The following is a 22,443-nucleotide window of genomic DNA, read 5'->3' on the forward strand; positions in this document are numbered from 1 at the left end:
CACGGCGGGTACAACTCCAGTCCTCACACGGTTAAACCTCTCCCAAGGAGACTGGAGGAGGGAGGGTCCCCGCCCACGAAAACGAAGATAATATCGTCCCGCCGCCCCGCCCCCACCCCAGGCTTGCCCCCCTCCCCCGCCCAACTCCGGACCGACCCGCCGGCCGCACCTGCCCGCGCGCACACGCCCCCCGCACGCCGGCCGCCCGGCGCGCCAGGCCTCAGAGCCGCCGCGGGCCGACCGGGGCGCCCTCACGCCCGCCCTGCCTCAGCCCCGGCGGCGCCGTCGCCGCCGCCCTCGGCACGCGCCCGCCGCCGTTCGTCCGCACCGCCCTGCCTCGGCGTGGTCCAGGGCCGCCGGAGCCGCAGCCGCCGCGCTCTTCTCCGTCGCGGGCCGCGGAAGCCGCCGCCTAACCGCCGAGCCCGCCGGGCGCGGAAGCTGAGGAGAGCCGGGATCCCGGCGCCAGGGTGCGCGGGCCGCCGCCGCCACGGTTGTTCGTTGCGCTCAGGCTCGGGCGAGGACTGTCTCCGCCTCCTCTTCCTGCGACCTCCTTAGTCCTCAGCATCCTCCTCGCGCTACTTAAAAGCACCCCCTCAGGCCCCACCCGCGGAAACGAGGCCTCGGAAATCCAGGGGAGTGGCTGTGGGGGCGCGTCGCGGCTCCCCGCTCGGCCAGCCCCTCTTCCTAGACATGCTCTGATCCCCATTGTAAAAGCTGCGCCCTGAAGAGGAGGAGAGTGGTGTTCCCGGCTTGGGGCTGCAGGAATCTCTTCGTGCTGACGCTCTTGCATTATTTTAGGGTGGGGTGGGGAGGGCCCTGGATTTTGGGGAGTGGGGGTTGGCGGGGAGGAGGACCCGGTGGGGAAAGGACTCTGTGAGGGAGCCGGTGAAAGACTATGGGGAAGGACCAGGAGCTGCTGGAAGCTGCCCGCACTGGAAATGTGGCTCTGGTGGAGAAACTCCTGTCTGGCAGGAAAGGAGGGATCCTGGGCGGTGGATCCGGACCCTTGCCCCTGTCTAATCTGCTAAGGTAAGGACGGGAACCAGCTCTGGGATTGCATACCTCGTTTTGCATTGTGATGGATCCATCCTTCTCCTCATGGTTATTGCACCTGGTGGCTGCCAGCGATTCATTCTTAAATTAGGCAGGAAAACAGAGTGTGTGTGTGTGGAGAGGAGGCATGAGGCTCCCAGATTGATGCCTTAGATTCTTTGAGTAATTTGAAAATAGCCTTCTATCAATGCGTCAGTAGCTACTTTTCTCTGAGCTGTGGTGCAGAACTTGTACATGTACTAGTGTTACTGGAAGAAAATCGGTGTTCCACTCGCTTTTCACCAATATTTATTATGTATTTTCAGTGTCGAACCCAGCCTTTTTTGTCTATTTGAATGAAATTGGTAGAGAAGCTATTGCGTGCATGCAATTACCCTGCAAAAAAGCAACAGTCTTTGGTTGCTGCTACCTTCTCTTGCAGAAGACATTTGCTGTGCTGTGGGTTATGATCCCACAAAATGAAGCGAGCGAACCTTCTGATGAGATGTCACCAGTACAGGGTGTAGGTAAAACTTGATGAGGCAGGCGAGGCAGCCCCAGCAGTACTTCCAGTTACCTGGACATAACAGAGTGAAACTTGGTTAGTAGGATGACGGATGTCAGGTCGGGATTGGGATAGTGCATAAGGAATATAGTAGAGGCCTTTTAATATGAAGATGTTGCGGGTGAGACTAATATTGCTTGGAGACTCTCAGATGACATTTAAAAAAATGTCAAGGTCTTTGTACAGCAGGCAGTACCTTAGAGATAGCTGGGTTGATTTGCATATTTGAAAAACTATGAACATAGAAGTTGAATTGATGGACAAATTAAGAGGGAAGAAGCCTGAAGAATATTCATTAGATAAAATGCAAGGGAGAGCTCTTTAGTTTATAAAATTATGGCTATTCACTTGCCCTAGATATTTTTGGAAGCATCAATCATCATTCATATCTTCACTCTAAAACATCTCTTAAGCAACCCAACTGTTCTTGTAAAAATTTAAAAAACCCAAGTGATTTTCTTGGCTTTTAAAAACTCTTTTGTGCCACTCTTGACAAGTGTTTGATGCAGATTGCTGGATGATAGCATTGTGTCCTTTACTCAAGTTTTTATATGTTGTAGTGGTCAGGCAGTGCGGTTAATTACAGTACTGGCTATGAGGGAAAATGAAAACATTTGTATTAGAGTGAAATGAATTTAGTTGGCAAATAGTTGATGGGATTTTAAAAAGCTCCATATGTGATCATCTAGACTTGTTAATAGTGACATTTTATTGGAATGATAGTTCACTTCAGATCAATGAATATGGGACTTTTTTTTGATCTTAGAAGTGATGACTCTTGTGTGTACTCAATTAAGTAATTTTCACTTTAAAATGCAAGTAGACAGTGTGGGCGTATTTCAGATTATAGCTCTAATAATTGCCCTTAGTCATAGGTAATTTATGTAAAAGCAGTTTATCTGGTTATGGCTTTAAAGTTGAAGATAAATATGTTTACTAGTCAATTGAATTAGTCGTAAGAATAAAAACCTATATTCTGAAAGAGTTTTCTAAATAATCAATTCCTTTGGAAAAACTAAGGAATTCTTTGAGAACAGTGAGAACTTCACTTAATTTTATTGAGATAAATGGTATTTAAAAAGCCTATCTTTGTGGTAGAACTTAAACATCTTTTAGATACTTTCTCAGTTGTGCCATTTAAAAGAAAAGAATAGATGGCAAATTTTAGAAATTAAATAAGATAAAATAAAAGTTCGAAATTGTGACCCACGACATATTTCTTGAATAAGAGGTCTCCCTTTTTCAGGTTTTGTCAGAGTAAGAGTGGTAGCTCTATAACAGAAATGTGCCTAGAAAACAAAACTAAAAAACATATGTTCATTGGAGTAGTTTGAAACAAGTTGTAAAAGTCAAAATCAAAACCAGTAACCTTTAAACTTGAATCTGTCTCATACTGAATAAACAACTAAAACAATGTCTTTGAAGAAAATGAGGGTTGAAATTGTATTCTTTGGGTGATCCTTTGCATAAAATGAAATTCCTAAGAAGGCACATTTAATTTAGTTGTTACTTTATTTCACAAATGATTGTCATCAGAAATTTATTTACAGAATGATGGAAAATGTGACCCCTTCCTCTTCAAACATAATGACACCTCAACATTTTTAAATACTTTGGAATGAATTGCAGAAAAGATTTGCCGCTACATCCTCCCTGCCTTTATTACTTGTGTTGTATAATAATCGTGTCAGATCCTGTGCTAAACGCTTATGTATATCATCTCATTCAATTCTTATATCAGCTTTAAGTGGCTGAGCCTCAATTCACCGAAGGACTGAAGAGTTAGGAAGATTAGGGACTTGCCCAAGGTCACTTAATTAGTAATGGCAAAGATTTGAAGTTATGTGATTTAAATTTGCTTTTCCACATCTTTTTTTTTTTTTTAAAGATTTTATTTATTTATTCGACAGGATAGAGACAGCCAGCAAGAGAGGGAACACAAGCAGGGGGAGTGGGAGAGGAAGAAGCAGGCTCCCAGCGGAGGAGCCTGATGTGGGGCTCGATCCCATAACACTGGGATCACGCCCTGAGCCAAAGGCAGACGCTTAACCGCTGTGCCACCCAGACGCCCCTGCTTTTCCACATCTTAAGTCTTATTCACTGAATCTGATTCACGAACATTTAAGATACGTGGCTTAGTCTAACCTGAATTCTTTTTTTGCTATGAATAATTTGACTTAAAGATCCTTAATTTTTTTCCTAATTACAAAAAAAAAAATCTCATGACTGCCCTTTGAGGGACTGCTAGATAAGAACTTTTCTGAAGATGCTTTTGATGACATATTGCCTAGTAAGTGAGTAGTAGCTACCTGATGGGGAATCAGGTATCCTTGGGTGACACTGCATTTCAGCAAAAGTAAGAATGACCGTCAATAAATATAAAAATCTTTCTAAGCCTCACTGACCTCTTCTATAAAATGGGAGTAGTAATAGTCCCTGTCTTACAGTTGTGAGAATTAAGTGAAATAGAAAGAAATGAATGCAAAGTATTTAGCACATTGGTGTTTATCATTAGTGTTATTATTTCTCATGCAGCTTTAAAACACTTGACTCATTTCCTAAGATCTTGATTACTAAAGATTTGTTTCATTTTGGACATGGAATAAATTTCTTTAGTAAAATTTCCATTAGAATTACAAAATGTGCAAATAAAATGGGGCCTTTTATTCAACTTCTGACCTAGAGGAATTACCTGTAACATCCTTTACCAGTTAATTATTCTAGCCTTGTAAAAGCCTTAAATGACTAGATCCATTCCGTTTTTTTTTGACATCTCTAATTATTAAAAAATTATCCTTATATTGAGTTGAAATCTTCCGAAATCCTCCTCTCTGTAATTTCCAGCAGCTGGTACTAGTTGGCAGTGGAGTAGTGAAGTTCTATTTTCATGCTTTTCACTATTCTCTTTTTACTTCTTTGCATATTCTCAAATTCTACAATGACTCTTGTAAAGGTGGTGAGCAGAAATGAACTAAATGCATCAAATATCAGTTGAACCGAGTCAATATACTGGGACTTGATACACTGTTGAATTAAAAAAAAAAAACAGTTTACAAAACAGTATTTGTTGTATGATCCTATTTTTTTTTTAAGAAAAAATAAGTGTGTGTAAAATTTTATAATGTGCATTAAGAAGTCCGGAATGATAAACACCAAAATGTAAAAAGTAGTATTCATCTTTGAGTGGTAGAACTGTGGGTGATCTTTATTTTCTTTTTGCTTACCTTCATTTTTCAGTATTCTAAAATGAACATGTATTATGTAATCAAAATAGCAGCTATTTAAAACATCATACAATGAAATTATTATCTCTTTATTATTGATTTAAGACATACTTTAATACAGGTCAGTTTTACTGAGGTATATAATGACATTGGCTCACATTGAGCGGATACTCAAAGCTTCCAGGTATTTTTTTCAATGACTTGTGAAGCAGTGGTTCCCCTATCATACTTGTAAAAGTGTTGATTGAATTTAAATTATTCCTATTACATTTAATATTCTTTGTTTTAACCTATATTTATAATCTATCTAGATCTTTTTGATTCTTGATTCTACCAGCATATTAACTTTTCTCCTCTGCATCATCTGTAGACTTAATAAGCATATTATCTATAATTGGAATTCAACACATGATGATATATCCCTAAAGAACCTTTATTTAGCTTACTATGAATTTAAAAGTAGCAAACTTTATACATGGTATTTCTACCAGCATTGAAGCCACTTAATAGAACTCTCATTCAGCTACTTCTAATATATACCTGTGAGAATATTATGAGGTATTTTATCCATTGCCCTTCTGAATTCATGCTGTGCCCTGTTTATAGCATTCCTTTGATCTATCTTTAGTATTAAGTCTGTCAATTCCACCCAAATCAGGCTACTTTATTATAGCTTGTTTACAGTAGTGAACCATTGATGATGGCTAGTACTGATGCAAATTCCTTCTTCCCCCTTGTACCTAATTCTTCTGGGTCTGAATACTTACACTCATTTAAAATGTCTGTTGTGACCTCTGTCTTTTTGAAATTTCAATAATCTCCCAACATTATTTGTTTATACTTTTTGGTTTGAAAAGGATTCTCACTAAGGGTGATAGAAGCAAAGCAGAAGTTGGGAAGAATCAGATTCTTGGCATTGTTAGATGTCACAGGAAATCCTCTTGTTGTCTAAAACCATCCACACTTTTAGTTATTCTGTCAGAGCTTCAGGTTACATTATCTGTTACAGAAGTGAACTTTTTATACCTCTCTTCTTTTTTTCAAACTTAATTGAAAGGAACATTAATATTTTCCCAGGTAAATATTTTTTGTGTTTGTTCTCAGTTATACCTCTCTCTCATCCACCCCTTTTGTCTTTAAAGAAATCTGAGCTCCTTAGAGCTCATCGGAGTACTCAAATTGAATTACCTCCTTCCTTTTCTCCCTCCACGTTATATGTGAAGTTTCATTTTATTTAACATCTTTCATGACACAGCTGCAAAACCTTTTAAGGTGTCTTCCTTTGACAGAACTACCTTTTAATCTAAACAAAAATAATTCCTATTTAGAATGTATATTGAATCATTTCTTTCTTAGTGAGTCTAGATTAAGAATTATTTGTATTTTAATAAAGCGGTAAAAAATTCTCTGTCTTAAATTTACTTGAGTTTCTTAATGACTCAGAGGATCACATATAAAGCCTATTTAGTCAACTCTTGTTGAACATAAAGAATCCAGTTCTCAAGACCCCCATGTGAAAAAGTAGATCTGTAAAAAGTAGGGGAAAATAGTCTCTAGTCACCAAAGACATATAAACCAGAGAGTTTACAAATTTTTCAGATTTAGGATTCAGTTCATGAAGTTTTTGGTGATGGGTACAAGGAGATAAGAGGCAACTCGAAAGTGTTGTAATTTTCACAACTATTTGGGCAATTGTTGTTATTGGGACTCTGATAAGGTACTCACTTTCAGGGAAACTGCTTTGGTTAAATGGAATAAATCACAAATACAGCAGTTAAACTGCATGAAAATGTTATATCTATAAAAATAGTCAAGTTGCAAGTGGGTTATCTATTTTAGATAGTAATGATGTTTGAAGCGGTGATTGCACCATTATGTTCAGGGAGCTGTGTCTGCCAGAGTGAACAGTGCCAGCTGCATGATGGGGAGTGAAAAGAGAGGAGAGGGAATTTTGTTATTGACCTCTTTCTCTACTAAGCTAGGTTTTCAGCTCCCTCTTCAAAACAGTGAGACTGATGTGTAGCAGGTAATTAGGACAACCAGCCAGTGACTACTACTCACCCTGTCCATTCTTACATTGCCTAATTCCTAGTGTATCTCAGTGGTTTCTTATAGTTGATGGAAGGGTAGAACAGATCTTCACTGACATAATGCAGAAGCTTACAATATTCAGCATTGCCTCTATTGACTTTAGCAATTTAACCTCTCAGGTGACAGTAAACACAATTTGGTTTGTTCAGTTGTATATTGAAATAATTTATTTAATTATGTATTTGATGTAATTTTGGAAAATTCTTCCAAGGAGCCTATTACAGAACATTCATCCTGGGAATATAACTAGAAATGGGAGCTGACTATAATTCAAATCAAGGGTTAGAAAAAACTAATTTTAGCCTACAGAACCTGAAATTATTTAACATTTAATGCATTTTAGTGTGTCTTTGGTTCCATTTTGAACATATTGTAGCATAGCTTTAATTAATTAAAATATGATGAGTTTTGATTATTCATCATAGAATATTTTATATTTTAAAAAGCAGGAATTTACACAGAAGACTCATCTGTGTTTCATTTCTTTCTCATGTATGTGATGACATGGTCAGGTACACCATATGGCAGGCAGAGGCACAATGCCAGTTGAAAACCCAGTGAATTTTCCTATATAACACAGATCTAGGAATTCTGCTTAGAGTCCAGTTTTCTTCCTTTGCATCTGTAGGACAGGAATTGAATTCTATGTTTGTGTTAAACCTGGTTATGGCATGAAATGACTTTTGAGGGTGGATTAGAATATATGGTCAAGGGATAAATTTTGTTTTTGTCAGTCTCTTCTGCAGTCTCCAAAGAGTTCATCTCTGAATCTATTTCTTAGAGATAGTGCTTCCTTATTTAATAGTGTGTCTTCATGATTCTGTCTGTAAAATGGAACTTTGATTCAGTTGCGGTGTAGAGTTATTTGGGTTCTATTGTCTTGTGAGAGCAGCTTTATTGAAAGTGGTTAATTACTTCTAGTTAAGTGAACCGAGACAGTTGGCCTATACTTGTCACCATTCTTTGATCAAATTGAATCAAATCTTGACTAATAGATGTGGGCATAAGCAACCAACCTCATTTCTCGAAGCCTGCTTGATATTTCTGTTCCCCACACCACATTTACTTTAACTCTTCTTACCCAGATCTCTTTTTCTACAAAGAAAGCCTCTTGTCCATTTTAATTACTAGAAGTTCAGCCTGGCTGTAGTTTTTTGCCAACTGTCCCACTCCTGAGGGGAAACCGATTTTGTATGAGGAGTAGAATTGGGATGGGCTGTGCAGTGAGACATAGATTAAGAAGAACAAATATTGGAACTTTAGAATGAAAGAGTTTACAGAGTTTGCTTTCCTCATGTTGCTAGTTTCCTGCCTACCTCAGTGTTAATTTCTCCTCTAACCTCCTGGACTCAGTGCTCTTGTATCTTACCTGTCTTTATCCCACCTCCAAACACTATTTGTGGGAGTCCCAGTGTGATTGATTGGGAGAGGCTTTTAGGAAGAGGAGACTATTTTAGTATTTTCATTTAAAGAGCAAACAAAACTTTAGGCCCAAATAGTAATGCTTTGGAGCTCTTGTTAGCAGAGCTGATGGAGAGAATTTTGCTAGATTCGCAAGAGGGGTTGGTTAAAGGTGGTCATTTATTCTTCCTTCTTATAAGGTTGATGCTGTTGAAAGAGAAAGGGATTTGACTGAAGACATAAGAAATGGGATGGCATAGGGCTGGTACTGGAAAAGCCTTTTCTTTTTGCTATTTATTTAGTCCCTAAAACTTTTTATCGATATCTGTTCTAGTAACACATCCATCTTAGATATCCGCTTGTGGTATGTTGTTTGCCTTTTTCCAGAAGTTATTCCTTAGATGTACATATTTATTATATAATCACAGATAATAAGTGTATGGAATAGAATTGTATAAGAGCTTTGACATCTAATGTGGTTTGAGATTCAAATTCTTTTAAATGCATTTTCTTGTTATTTAAGACTTCAGTATCTAGGTTATGCCATAAATGTATGTTTTACTGTACAGGGAAAACATTTGAAGTTATGACCCCTGGATCCTAATTTCATTCTTCCACATTAAAGTTTTTTCTTTTTTTTTCTTTTCTTTGTTTGTCCTAAATTACTATTTAGCCACTTCGAGTCCTTGTTTGGTACCTCTAGTTACTAATCTGCATTTTAAATGTTTTATGTATCATGTAAATATGCTAAATATAGTATCTTATGTTTTAAGTATACTAAAAAACTGTTATAATTACTTACAGAATTATCCCTGTTTTGTATAGCTATTTTACTGTTAGTATGGGACATGGGAGTGAGTGGGAGTGTGTTTGGGAGCAGCAGGAATTACGCAGAGATGTTGTTTGGCATTGTAAATTCCAGCAGTGGGGTATTCTAGGACAGAGTTGTTTCCTGTTTATTTGCTTTGGCTAGTGACCAGAGTGATCTGTCACTCTGAAGTTTGATAGAAGCTTTGAAGACATAATCAGAGAAGGTGAAGAATTATGAATAATGGTTAAGTATTCATATAAGTTTTTTCACTGGTATGTGTTATGCTATATATTAGGTTATATTTAGACCAAGTCTTATTAATCAATGAACCAACCACTCTCCAACTAACCCAACAAGTCAGTCAGGATTTCATAGGGAACTGACATCCAGGAAAAATGATAACAAAGAATGATCTCTCATTATTTTCATAAATATTTATTGAGTACCTTGTGGATTCTAAAATTGAATGAGAACATCTCTACCTAACCCCAGGTGTTTGTAGAATAATGGAACAAATGTGTCAACAAAGAGTTAAAGTACAGTGTGATATTTACTGTAATAGAAGTACCAAATAATGCAACAGGAATGTGAAGAGCAAGAAGCAGGTTCCCTTAATTCTATCTGGGAGAAGTAGTCAAGGGAAACTTCAGAGAAGAGGTGATTCTTGAATTTTATTGGAAGAATGGGAGTTTGCCAGGCTGACCATTTGAGGGAAGGGCTTTTCTGGAGAAGGAATAATATATTCAATAATAGTATATGAAAATGTAGGATATAATTTGGAGGATTATAAGTAGTTTGGTATAGAGCATGGGTAACAGGTCTGGAGATTGAAGGACTTGTGTGCTACCCTAAGGAGTTTTAACTTAATCCTGAAGGGCATTGACTTTTTTTCCCCTCCAATTTTGGATATGTTACTTATTCATTAATAATGATAACATGACTCCGTTCCAAATAATTAGGTAAAAGATGAAAAAAAAATCACCCCTAATTCTATTGCTAAGACCCATTTTTTTCTCTGTATGTTTACTATAGTTGTTATTAGGCAAAGCATACATTTCGGATCCTGAATTTTCTGCTTAATAGTGTATCATAAACTTTTTCAGTGTTACTATAAAGCTTCATAATCATAATTTTTTAAAAAAGATTTTATTTATTTATTTGACGGAGAGACAGCCAGTGAGAGAGGGAACACAAGCAGGGGAAGTGGGAGAGGAAGAAGCAGGCTCCCAGCAGGGAGCCTGATGTGGGGCTTGATCCCAGGGTCCTGGGATCACGCCCTGAGCCCAAGGCAGACGCTTAACGACTGAGCCACCCAGGCGTCCCATAATCATAATTTTAATGGCATCATATCCCATTTAAGGGCACCTGGGTGGCTTAGTTGGTTAAGTGTCTGCCTTTGGCTTGGGTCATGATCTCAGGGTCCTGGGATCAATTCCTGCATCGGGCTCCCTGCTCAGCAGGGAGTCTGCTTGTCCCTCTCCCTCTGCTCTCAACCCTGCTTATGTTCTCTCTCTCTCTCTCAAATAAATAAATAAAATCTTAAAAAATATCCCATTTAATACAGAATTTTCATAGACCTCCTATATCAGAATCAACCCTGTGGTTGTTTGTTAAACATATGAGTTTCCTGGTCTCACCTTGGACCTACTGGGTTAGAATTTCTGAGTAAAAGTTTTGGGAATATACATTTTTTTTTAAAAGATTTTATTTATTTATTCCACAGAGATAGAGACAGCCAGCGAGAGAGGGAACACAAGCAGGGGGAGTGGGAGAGGAAGAAGCAGGCTCATAGCGGAGGAGCCTGATGTGGGGCTCAATCCCATAATGCTGGGATCACGCCCTGAGCCGAAGGCAGACGCTTAACCGCTGTGCCACCCAGGCGCCCCATGGGAATATACATTTCTTAAGCTTCCCTAAGTAATTGTTATATACACTAAAGTGTGAGAACCACTGATCTGGTGTGTATACCTTTACTTAAATATTCTTTTAATCTAGATACTTGGATGATGCTTATTTTATTTGTTTTAAGTAGTATAGTAGTATGATGAACATTGTCATACAGATCACCTTTTTCATAAATCTTATTCTTAGGATATATTTCTAGAAGTGGAATTGCTAGTGTTATTAGTGTCCCAAATATTATGCCAGTTGCTTTATGTACTTTTTATCCAGTCTTCACAACAGTCCTGAAAGATATTTATTATTAGCCCCATATATATATATATATACAGGGTAAAAGAGCAGAAACATTGAATAACTTGCCAAAAGTTACAAAGCTAGTTGACAGAATCAAGATTCAAATTCAGGTCTTTCCGATCCCCAAATATCTTTTTATCGTGCCATATTGCTTCCTTGTTCCATAGGGATCAGTGTTTATCCTGGGTTAAAATATGAAAATACCAATATATTTCCAGTATGTAAATAGAAAGTACATTTTCTACAAAATTACATAGTAAGATATTTTTGTTCATACATAATTTTCAATTATTTTTGTTTGTGCTCATCATGTACTTTCATATTATAGGCAGTATTTTGTTTACATTTGTTTGTTGATAGCACATGAGTGATAAACTGGATTTAGTGTTAAAATAACTGAAGACGTTTTAGGATATTTCTTTGTCAGTCATCATTTTCACTTTAAAATGGGGTGGAGGGGCTCCTGGGTGGCTCAGTCGTTAAGTGTCTGCTTTCGGCTCAGGTCATGATCACGGGGTCCTGGGATTGAGCCCCGCATTGGGTTCCCTGCTCAGTGGGAAACCTGCTTCTCCCTCTCCCACTCTCCCTGCTTGTGTTCCCCCCTCCCATGTCAAATTAATAAATAAAATCTTTAAAAAAAATAAAACAAGGTGGAACTGTTTTATCCAAAATTTCTTGGGTGCATAATGGTATCTAACTTCTGTTGCTTCAGAGGTGGTTTAATAACTTGTCCATGCATGCCAAGTCTCCAGATGGGTGTGATTTATTTCTCCCCATTTCTACCCTCTCATGAAACAAAGGAAAAATACAGTATTCACCATAGTTTTCATTTAATTTCATTTAACTTTATGATTCATCTGTTCAAGCCAATAAATCTGAGCTCTTAGTTTTAACTGATTTCATTATTAACTCAAGGATTTTGTCAAATCTAGTGTTAGGCTCTGTAGAAAAACCAGGCAACTAGGCAGTTTGTCCTTAGGACCTTCTCATCCCCTGTTTTTGTTCTCCTCTGTCCCTTTGCTAAGCCTTTGTTCCTTTCTTGTTCTGAGACTTTTTTTTTTTTTTTACCTGAAACCCAAATTTCTCATTCAGTTTTATCCTGTACAGATAAAAAGTTTTCTAAATTGCATCTTATTCCCTCATGCTATAGGTCTCCATTTTCAGGAACAGTAAATGGCATGGTAGAAAGAAGCAACAGAATGTAATGGAAGAAGTCAGAGTCTTGAGTTTGAATGAAGACTCTGCTGTTGAATGGACATTTGGCCCAGGGCAAGTTATTTAACTTCTTTCGACCTCAGTCTCCTGATTTAGAAGTGAGGATGATGTCTATCTTGTAGAGTTGTAAGGATTAAAGAGAATTTATATAAAATATCTAGCACAGGGTCTGCAACATAGGAGGGACTCAAAATTTGTGTTTTTATTGTTATTACTGAGATATTATGGCTGTGTAAGGAATAATTATAAATTTCATGGAAGTATCTTTATTTGATAGGATGTTTGCATTTTAATAGGTAATTTCATTAGATACATTGTCTTAAGTTAAATCTTTAATAGTATAAGCACCAAGACAGGCCACGGGGGAGTGATATATTTGCTCAGTCTTCCTCTGATCCCACAGATAGTGCTTACTTTTTTCGGCCTACTTTTAGGGGTAGTACTGGTCTCCAGATATTTAGTATTAGTTTGTTATCTTCTACATTTCTCACAAAGGTAATTTGAGCAGAAAGAGATTGTGTTCTGCTGGAGTTGTACATGCTGTGCTATAATCCATGAGGTTAATGGTTTCCTAATAAGCTTATCATTGGTATTTTCTTTATCTTGCTTTTAAAGCATTATTAATTGACAAATATTTTGAGGGTGTGTACCGTGGATTCATGGTGATGGTGCTTTGGAGTATGGAAAATAGATTCTCCCCTCTAGGCAATTTGAAGAAGTTACACACATAAGATGATAGCTAACTATATAGTAGTTTCTAATTTCATAGAGTACAGAAGCTCACAATGTCAGCATTTTCTTTTGATCAGTCCAGTGTCAAAATTTGGCTCCCAACTTCCATTATATCAATATATGACCTGAATCTGACCATGAGTCCGGTTTAAGTAATTCTTTAATGGTTCGAGCTAGAACTTTAAAAAAAATAATTTTGATTTTGAAATAATCACATACTTGTGGAAAAGCTGGAAGTTTAGTTGATATAGCTTTTTTTCCCCGAACCACGAGAGAGTAAGTTGCCAACCTGATATCCTGTCACCTCAGGATACTTAAGCTTGTATTTCCTAAAAGCAAGGATATTTCCCTGTACAACCACAATACAACTACTAAAATCAGACAATTAATATTGCTGCATTTCAACCATTAGACCCCATTCAGTTTTGGCAGTTGTCCCAAAAATGTGCTTCATTGGAATCCAGTTCAGAATCACACATTACGTTTTGTTGTCACACCTCCTTAGTGTTCTTTGGTGTGGAAGAGCGTCTCAGTCTTTCCTTGACTTTTATGATCTTAATACTTTTTGAAGATGGTAGGCCAGTTATTTTGTGAAATGTACCTCAGTGTGGGTTTGTCTGTTGTTTTCTTGGGATTAGATTCACATTGTGCTCATCTTTGGCAGGAATATCACAGAAGGATGCTGTGTTCTTTTCATTGCATCCTATCAGGTGGTGTGTGATTTTGATTTGTACTATTGCTCATAATGTTCACTTTAATCCCTTGTTTATGATAGAGTCTGTCAGACTTCTATATAGACAATTGCTCTTTTTCCCTTTGTAATAACTATTTTGTGGGGAGGTATACTTAATTATCTGAATATCCCATTCTTCATCAAACTTTTTTATATAAGTATGGACTCATGGTTTGCTATTTTATTGCATGGGTTTTAATGTATTACTGTCATTGTTAATTTTTAATCCTTAAATTGTCCCAGACTTAGCCAATGTAAGTCCTTTAAGGCTGGCTTTTCAGAGGGTTCTTTGAGCATTTCCTTGATTTTGGCATCATAAAATGTTCCAGTACTCATCTTTCTCTGCCTCAGTTCTGGATCAGCCATTTCTGTAAGAAGCCATAGTTCTTTTTATTGGAAAATGGTACGTAGGTGCTAACATTTGGATACTAAGTATGGTCATTAGTGAAAAAAATATATTCATACACAGAAATACACACATTTACACCTATATCTACCCATAATTATTGAAAATCATGGGTTTACAACGATGTGTCTGACTCCAGTCCAGTTCTACAAGCAGGATTCATTTTGGTTTCTTTCTTCCTATATTTGTAACTTCTTGCTCCAATAGTGAAAAACTTGACTTCCGTTCTCTTTAGTACAGAGACTTATTGGATAAATTCCCCTGTATACAACCAATCCTCCTCTCTACTGCCATACCCTCCCCTGAGTCTGTGTCTTCATTACCCAACTCAGGCTCTGCTACCCACATTAACCTGAACTACACTGATACCCTCTTGCCATTTACAGTTTCTGACACTTTATGCCAGTTCACACCTAAAAAGAGATACCCTTTTTATCCTGTTTGTGGTCTAACCCCCTGAACTGGGTCACCCTTGCATGTGGATGCCCTCTTCGTCCTGTTTGGACTCTTGACACCCTATGTCTGGATGTTCCCCTCCTCCACCACCACATGGATACCCTTTTCAACCTAGTGAGGCTCTAACCCTCTCACATCATGCACCCCTTTATAGGGTTGCCCTTTCCAGCTTGCTTGGCACTGACATCCGTACTCAGCTGCCCCTAATATGAATATCTCCTTCCTTGGCTTGGGCTCTGTCAGCTTCTCTGTAGGCCCCTGCAGTCCCCTTCTTCCCTCTGGTGTGGATGATTATTTTTTCCTGCCCTTCTTACTGGCTTTAGAGACTGAATTATTTTTTATTTTTAATTTTTTTTAGAAGATATTATTTATTTGTAAGAGAGTGCACATGCACAGTAGGGGGAGTGGCAGGCAGAGGGAGAAGCAGTCTTCCCACTGAGCAAGGAGCCTGATGCGGGACTCAATCCCAGGACTCCGAAATCATGACCTGAGCCGAAGGCAGATGCTTAACTGACTGAGCCACCCAGCACCTCTAGAGACTGAATTGTTCAGGAAGAGAAGGGAAATAGGAGGAAGGAAAAGAAAGAGAAGGGAAGAGGAAGTGGAAGAAGAGAGTAACATACTGCTCTTCTTTTTATCTGTGATGTTGATGATGATGATGATGATGATGGTAAAAAAATCCCAGCAATACCTGTACCCTTGTGTTGGAAGAAAACCGGGTTAAGGGTGATTAAGAATTCTAGCTAACATGAGGATTATGACCAAAACCTGAGTACTGTGTGGCAATTCTGGACTTTCTTTCTTCCTGCATTTTGGAGGAGAGATGATGATAGTTTGATAGGTTGGTCAGCACTTTGCATTTTTAAATGAGCTTTTTCTTTCATGTGTTTTGTTATGGATATGTAGTAGGGCTCCAGACTGACTGAAAGAGAGAAAATCTTTATATATTTTTTGCTCTGTTTAGCTGAAAGTATCATAATTGTTAGCGAAGTGCATTCTCAGGAATTTTTGTAAGATGATGATAATGCAAAAAGAAAAAAAAAGAGTTATAAAAGCACTGAGATAAGAACTGTCATTCACCGAGGAAGTTGAGTTTGCAGAATTTGATAGAGATAAGGATTTCAGCAAGTAGGTTTTTCTTGTCATATGATATACCCACTATGATTTTTAAAAATTATTTATTTGAGAGAGTGAGAGAGCGCAGAAGGAGAGGGAGATGCAGGCTCCCTGCTGAGCAGGGAGCCCAAAGACGTGGGGCTGGATTCCAGGACCCTGAGATCAGGACTTGAGCCGAATGCAGATGCCTAACTGACTGAGCCATCCAGGCATCCCTCCCCCCACTATGATTTTTCAGATGTCATAAAAACATTATGTCAGGAAATTGACAAACTGTATTTTAAAAAATGGTAAATCTGTATAGGTCTTGTAAAAATGATTATTGCATCAAATGAACCAGGACAATAGATAATTTATACTGGGAATTTCCCATACTTTAAATTATTGCCAGGCTCCATAATTCCTAGAAATAAATCTGAGCAAAGAAATTTCCAGGTAACTCTTTAGTAAACATTTGCTATCACTGAACGATACCCTCCTTATTTGCCTTCCAAAAGTTGGAAAAAAATAGTTTGGGAACGTTGCAGAAATAATTCATTGCAGTTATATTCTGTACTTTAAAAGACCATTCGGCTTCTCATGCCAAATTCAAGAACAAATAAGCAGCTGGCAGTATTATCAACTGCTGCTCTCCTTTTCTAGGTCTGGGAAGACAAGCTCAATGGAATGATGATCAGAATTTTGGTTTTACTACCTAAGGAGGGAGCCAAACAGGCCTGGATTTAAACAACATTGTTTAAATGTTGTTTACATTACTTAATGTGCAAGATAACATCTGGGGATCTAAAGAGATCATTTCTTAGTTTTTTTTTTTTTTTTTACCCTCTTAACCTTTTCTTCAGCAGCACCTTTAATAACGTATGAGATTTTCACAGTATTTCTTTTGGTATTTTGGCTGTTTTTTTTTTTTTTTTACTATTTTATTTATTTGAGAGAGAGAGAACGCCAGCAGGGATAGTGGCAGGCAGAGGGAGAGGGAGAGGGAGCCTGATGATGTGGGGCTCCATCCCAGGACCCTGGGATCATGACCCGAACTGGAGGGAGATGCTTAACTGACTGAGCCACCCAGGCGCCCCTTGGCTTTCTATTTTTAAGGAATCCTTGGGTTTACACTTTGCAGTTTGTGACGTTCATTAGCAGAGCAAGGGACCACAGAGAGTATCTATTCTACCTGTTCCTATTCCCTTCAATCCTTCCAAAACTCTTGAACCTTGAATTGGCAGATATTGTTTTCTCAGCAATGTAATCTATACATTGTTTCTGTGATAGAAAGGAGTTGAGGAAAGGTGGAAGATCCATGTCTGATGTGACCTTTCTCTGAAGTCTTGCTTGCTTGCTCTTTATACCAAAATGGGGGTTTATAGGACTATACAAATACATATGTACATATATATGTAAATGTGTATGCATATGTGTGTGTGTGTGTGTGTGTGTGTGTGTGTGTTTGTGTGTGTGTGTGTATGCAAGGAAAAGTTGAACTGCCAGGAGTTGGAAAGACCAGGAATCAAGGCAGCAGGGATCAGGGGGTCAGGGTCATATAGCATATAATAGGAGCTGCTGAATCTCTTTGGGTTTAACCTCATGGCTGGAGGAAGATGGGGGCAAAATCTTAGAAAAGGGGCATGTGGAAAAAGTTTTATTACCTTGACTATTTTGTGAACTTCTTGAGAGAATACACCCAAACCAGAAATCTGTCTTCAACTTGCCTTTCTCACTTCCTCTCTGTCATGCTTCCCGTAATTCTTTAAAGAGCCAAACTACTGTGTGATACAATTGGGCACCTTATCTAAGGTGACAGTGGCATTGGTTGCAATGGTATAACTGCCAGGGAGTTTCTAATAGTAAAGTCACTCAAAATGAATGCCTACACCTTTCTTTTCCCTGATTATTAGCTTTGGGCATTATCCAGACACCTATCATTACATTAAAAAATATATGTATATTTATTTTATATTAGTGAGAAGCCCATTTAGAAAACCCTTGGTGACCGTTATTGTTGACTGTGGGCCTTAATCTGAGTTGAGAACATTAACCTAGAGTTACAAGCTTATACAGATTCAGAAGAAGTCTAAGGTTTTCCTGTTTCCTCTTTAATTAACATTTCTAGGTTCCCTCTCTCTTTTCTCTCTGATTTCCTTCCTTAGTAGTTCAGCTGTTCTCCCTCAGCAACTCAGCTGTGTCAGCTCTCACTGGTAAACCCTGTAGCTAGGAAACTAGAAAATACTCTGTGACGAAAGAGGAATAGTAAGTTTAGGAAACATAAAGAAAAGAAGGTTAAGATAAAAAAACATGGTTTGACCATGGTTTTCTCAAGGCAATTTATGTGGCTGTTTCAGGTAAAATAACGATGAGGCCAGATATCTGTATTGGAAATGTATATGGGAACCTTACCCTGGATAAATGGTCATAACCTAGAAGATAAGGGTGACACTTACCCCAGGGATTCAAGGGGCTCTACCTTTGGCTTTTAGAGCTTGTTACCTTGGATGGACTTGTGCTTTTAAATCTATGTGTTAGAAACATTATTTCCAAACATGCATAAATGTGAATCTTAATTCTTTACATTCCACATTTTTATACCACACATTTTGCTAAAATTTCAAGAGTTTCCTGTTCTTTTTGCAAATAAAGTGCTCATTGTGGCTGTTTTCCAAATATGACAGTTGGTGGACATGCTTCAGTAGAGAAAAGGAAATTTTCCCTGCTTATCTACTCTCTCCCGTCTGCCCAAGATAGTGTGTCTGTCAATTGTGACCTGATTTTGAAATAATTTATCAAATAGAGGGATGCATGATGTTATTTAAAATTTTGGTATGACATTGACTTTTAGTCCTTTATAATAAGCTCTTGACTAGATTCTCTGGTGAGGTTTATTGCTCCTGGGATTTTAGAAATTTCTTAACTCCTTCAGTGAATTTGGACTCTGTTCAGTGTCAAGTATGAGTAATGTTTACTCAGGAAATTAAACCAGCTTGTTTAATCAGAAAATGAAGCATACAGTATTTTTTTTTGGCCATGAAAACATTATTTTGGAAATATATTAATTTTATAGGTAAGGTCCTTATTAGTTAGTAGATTGCTTAAGGAAAGTGATAAATGGATATAAAATACTTATCTTTGGTAAGAGTTTGTTTTCATTAAATATGTTGACATCTTTTCATTTTTTTATGTTAAAATTTAATGTGCAATAGATGGTAATTTCAGGTTTTAAATTTGTAATCTTTTCAGTTGAAGTTGGGAGAGAAGCCTAAAGGAATTATATTTCTTTTAAAAAGCATGTTCCTTGGTTTTAAAAATTATTACTCCCAAATATATATCCTAAGTCTATATCTCTAATTTAGTTCTCTCTCCTATACTGCAGACATGTTTTTCATAATGGTTTATTGAACATCTTCCCCTTAATGGAGTTATGAAACTTGAAATGTTCTTATTTTTACCCATAATTCTGCTCTGCCACATGTATGACTCCTTTGTGTTAATGGAACTACAGTGCACCATTTGTTTGTGCTAGAAATCCTAGAGCTATCGTTGACTCTTTCCCTTCCCACTTACGTCCATTTGGTATTACCACTTCATATTAGCCCTTTTAACCCATTCATTCCTCTGCCATTAGAGGAATAATTCTAAAACTTTTTATTCTCTGACTTAGAAACCAGTGGCTCTCTAGTACATAAAGAATAAAGTCCAAACACTTTGGAATATCATTTGAAGCCTTTATGATTTGGCTCCTTCCTACCTGCCTCATTTCCCATCAGTCCCATGCAGCAGCATCCTCCAATCATACGTGATTCCTATACTTGGAGTTGTCAACAGGCATCATGGGCTTTCTGCTGTTGCTCTCCTTGGATACCTGTCTTTCCCTTGTGTGTTCAGTGAAGCCCTGTTCATCCTCCTAGACTCAACTCCAGCATAATCATGTCTTCTGGGAAGCTTTGCCTGATCTCTAGCTCCTGTGCATCCCCACACTTGTACACACCTCTATTTTTTTTTTTTTTAACACTTAGAACACTGCATTGTAATTATTTGCATGTTTGCCTTTCTTCCAGACCCTGAGGTCCTTCAGGCCTGAACTCGTGGCTTAGTTGTCTTTTAAAGTGCTAAACAAATGTTAGTATTTTATGCCTAGAACATAAAAGGCATCCCAAAAATTGTTTGTTGAGTAACAAAATGAGTGAATAACTGTGGAACAGGGCATGCTATGTCTTTTTGGACTATGTTTTTGAGAGCAATTGTTGACTAAGAGGATGGATTAGTAATCTCAGGGCTGAGAAAAATTTAATAATTTGTTAGAGCACCTATTGTTAGGCACTATGCGTGTTGCCATATAGCTTATAGGAGATTGAGTTAGTTCATAGGACGTTGAAATACAGAGAAATTTAGTAACTGAGACAAGTAAGTTACTTGACTAAGTAAGGTGGCATAGTTGGATTTGGAATTCAGAATTGCCTGACTTAAAAGCCAGTGTTCTTTCCTCAGTGCTGGAAAATTATCAGACATAGGGGTTGGGGGAAGCACTGTAAAACAAAGGAAAGCAGTTTTTAGGATAAAGGCCCATTTGGAACCATAACTTTTCTTTTTGCTATAGATTCTAGAAATGTCTGGGACATATTTCAGGAGAGGCAGTGTTAAGTCCATGTTCTTAGTAACTTTGAACCTAAATGAAAGAATAAATGGAGAGATAATGAAGTGGAGGGAGCTAATGAAAATTAATCAAAATGAAGGGAAAGAGTTGTTAGATAAATTTGCTTGAAAATATAAGTCAGATTAGGGTAAGGGGAATGTTAGTAGTCATTGAACATCTAGTGTATGCTGGTCTTATAGATTTATCATCTCATCATCAATTCTCACAACGAACCTATGAGATCAGTATTATTTTCCCCATTTGCATGTGGTTAAAGTCCCATGGATACTTTAGATTTAAAAGAGGTTAAATATCTTGCTCAAGGTCATGTGTACAGCACCTCATGGAGCTCAGGTTCAAACCCAGTTCTTTTTTTTTTTTTTTTAAGATTTTATTTATTTGACAGAGAGACAGCCAGCGAGAGAGGGAACACAGGCAGGGGGAGTGGGAGAGGAAGAAGCAGGCCCCCAGCGGAGGAGCCTGATGTGGGGCTCGATCCCAGAACACCGGGATCACGCCCTGAGCCGAAGGCAGATGCTTAACGACTGAGCCACCCAGGCACCCCTCAAACCCAGTTCTATATGATTCCATCTCATGAGGAATGAAGATGATCTCCTTTGTACCATCAGATACCTCAGTGGAGCTGCACTATGAATCAGTCATTATAACAAATAATAAGGTGTTATACAGAGGGCAAATCAGTACACCAGATGGATCCTTTGTGCTGGCTGAATTGGTAACTGGTACTTCTATACTTTTGGAAGGAGTACAAGATAGTTATGATGTCTTTTCTTGGGAACTCTTCCAGTTGCCCTAAAATTGAGAGAATGTATCAATCAAACATGACAAACTTTAATAATCCATAAGGCACAAACATTGACCAATTAAATGACTGCTCACTATAAACATCTGGGGAGGCTGTAAGGCACATTGTAGCCCACCATCAGTCTGGTGGGCTAGATCCGACTAGTGAGCGAGATCTGTTTAGAAGCTCCAATATTTGTAAAGCTGAGAAGCAAAGATTTTTTTTTTTATCATATACTGTGTTATGGAATTATTCTAGTACCAGATTAACTTGCTATATATGCTAAACCAATTAGCATTTATAGTGAGAATGACATTTAAGGAAGATGAAAGGAGATGTTATAGAATAATGAAAGTCTCATTTACATGATATACCTACTACCTTGCCTAAGACCCCCCAAAAGCTTTACTAGTTTGATATTTGGTTTCTCATTTATCCATCTGCTTGTTCATTTGCTCATTTATTCATTCTATATTCTTTGATTTTAAGGCTGTTATTTCTGTCAATTTTGAGAAAGTTTTTTTCTTTTTAAGCTATTAGAATAGGGATAATCTGACTGTAATCAGTTTATATATGAATTAATTATTTATTTACATATCTGACTTATCTACTAAGCTGTAACTAATTAAGGGTAGGGACTATATTTTTTGTTTTGTTTTGTTTTAAAATCCCTCTGCCCTCCAGTGCCTAACAGACTACTTCACTATATACTTTGGTGACTGAATTAAAGAACTCAGAATTCAGTCAGCCTAAATGTATGTTCTTTGCAACTCAAGCCTGCAGGTTCTGAGTTTCATGTATTCCTTCAGTGACCATGTAATGAGCTCTTAAAACCTGTAAATGACTGTTTTAGAGATACACAATAGCCCCTGAAGTGACTACAGAAAGAAGAGATTAAACGTTGGGACCCCACAGTTAGACAGGAGAAGGTCTTTTAAAGACTGCTCTGATGTGTACTGTCACACCATACTGTCACCCTGAGTTGTAGGGAGCAATAAATGATTACGATTGATCAAGTTGGGTTGGGGACCAGAGTCTC

General features: G+C 38.1%; 1 protein-coding gene across 5 annotated transcripts in view; it reads left to right on the forward strand.

Moving 5' to 3' along the window:
• The first annotated feature begins 891 nt into the window (after positions 1-891).
• The window catches only part of ANKS1B (ankyrin repeat and sterile alpha motif domain containing 1B), a 1,053,061-nt gene continuing 1,031,509 nt past the window's right edge, over positions 892-22,443 (forward strand). For all 5 annotated transcript variants that reach the window (XM_044384492.2, XM_044384493.2, XM_044384494.2 and 2 more), the window contains exon 1: positions 892-1,029. In XM_044384492.2, coding sequence (XP_044240427.1) covers positions 896-1,029 — 134 coding nt within the window. In that variant the 5' untranslated portion in view covers positions 892-895. The remainder of the gene's footprint in view (positions 1,030-22,443) is intronic.

This window comes from Ursus arctos, unplaced genomic scaffold, assembly GCF_023065955.2.
Source record: "Ursus arctos isolate Adak ecotype North America unplaced genomic scaffold, UrsArc2.0 scaffold_21, whole genome shotgun sequence".
In the NCBI taxonomy this organism is placed as follows: Eukaryota; Metazoa; Chordata; class Mammalia; order Carnivora; family Ursidae; genus Ursus; species Ursus arctos.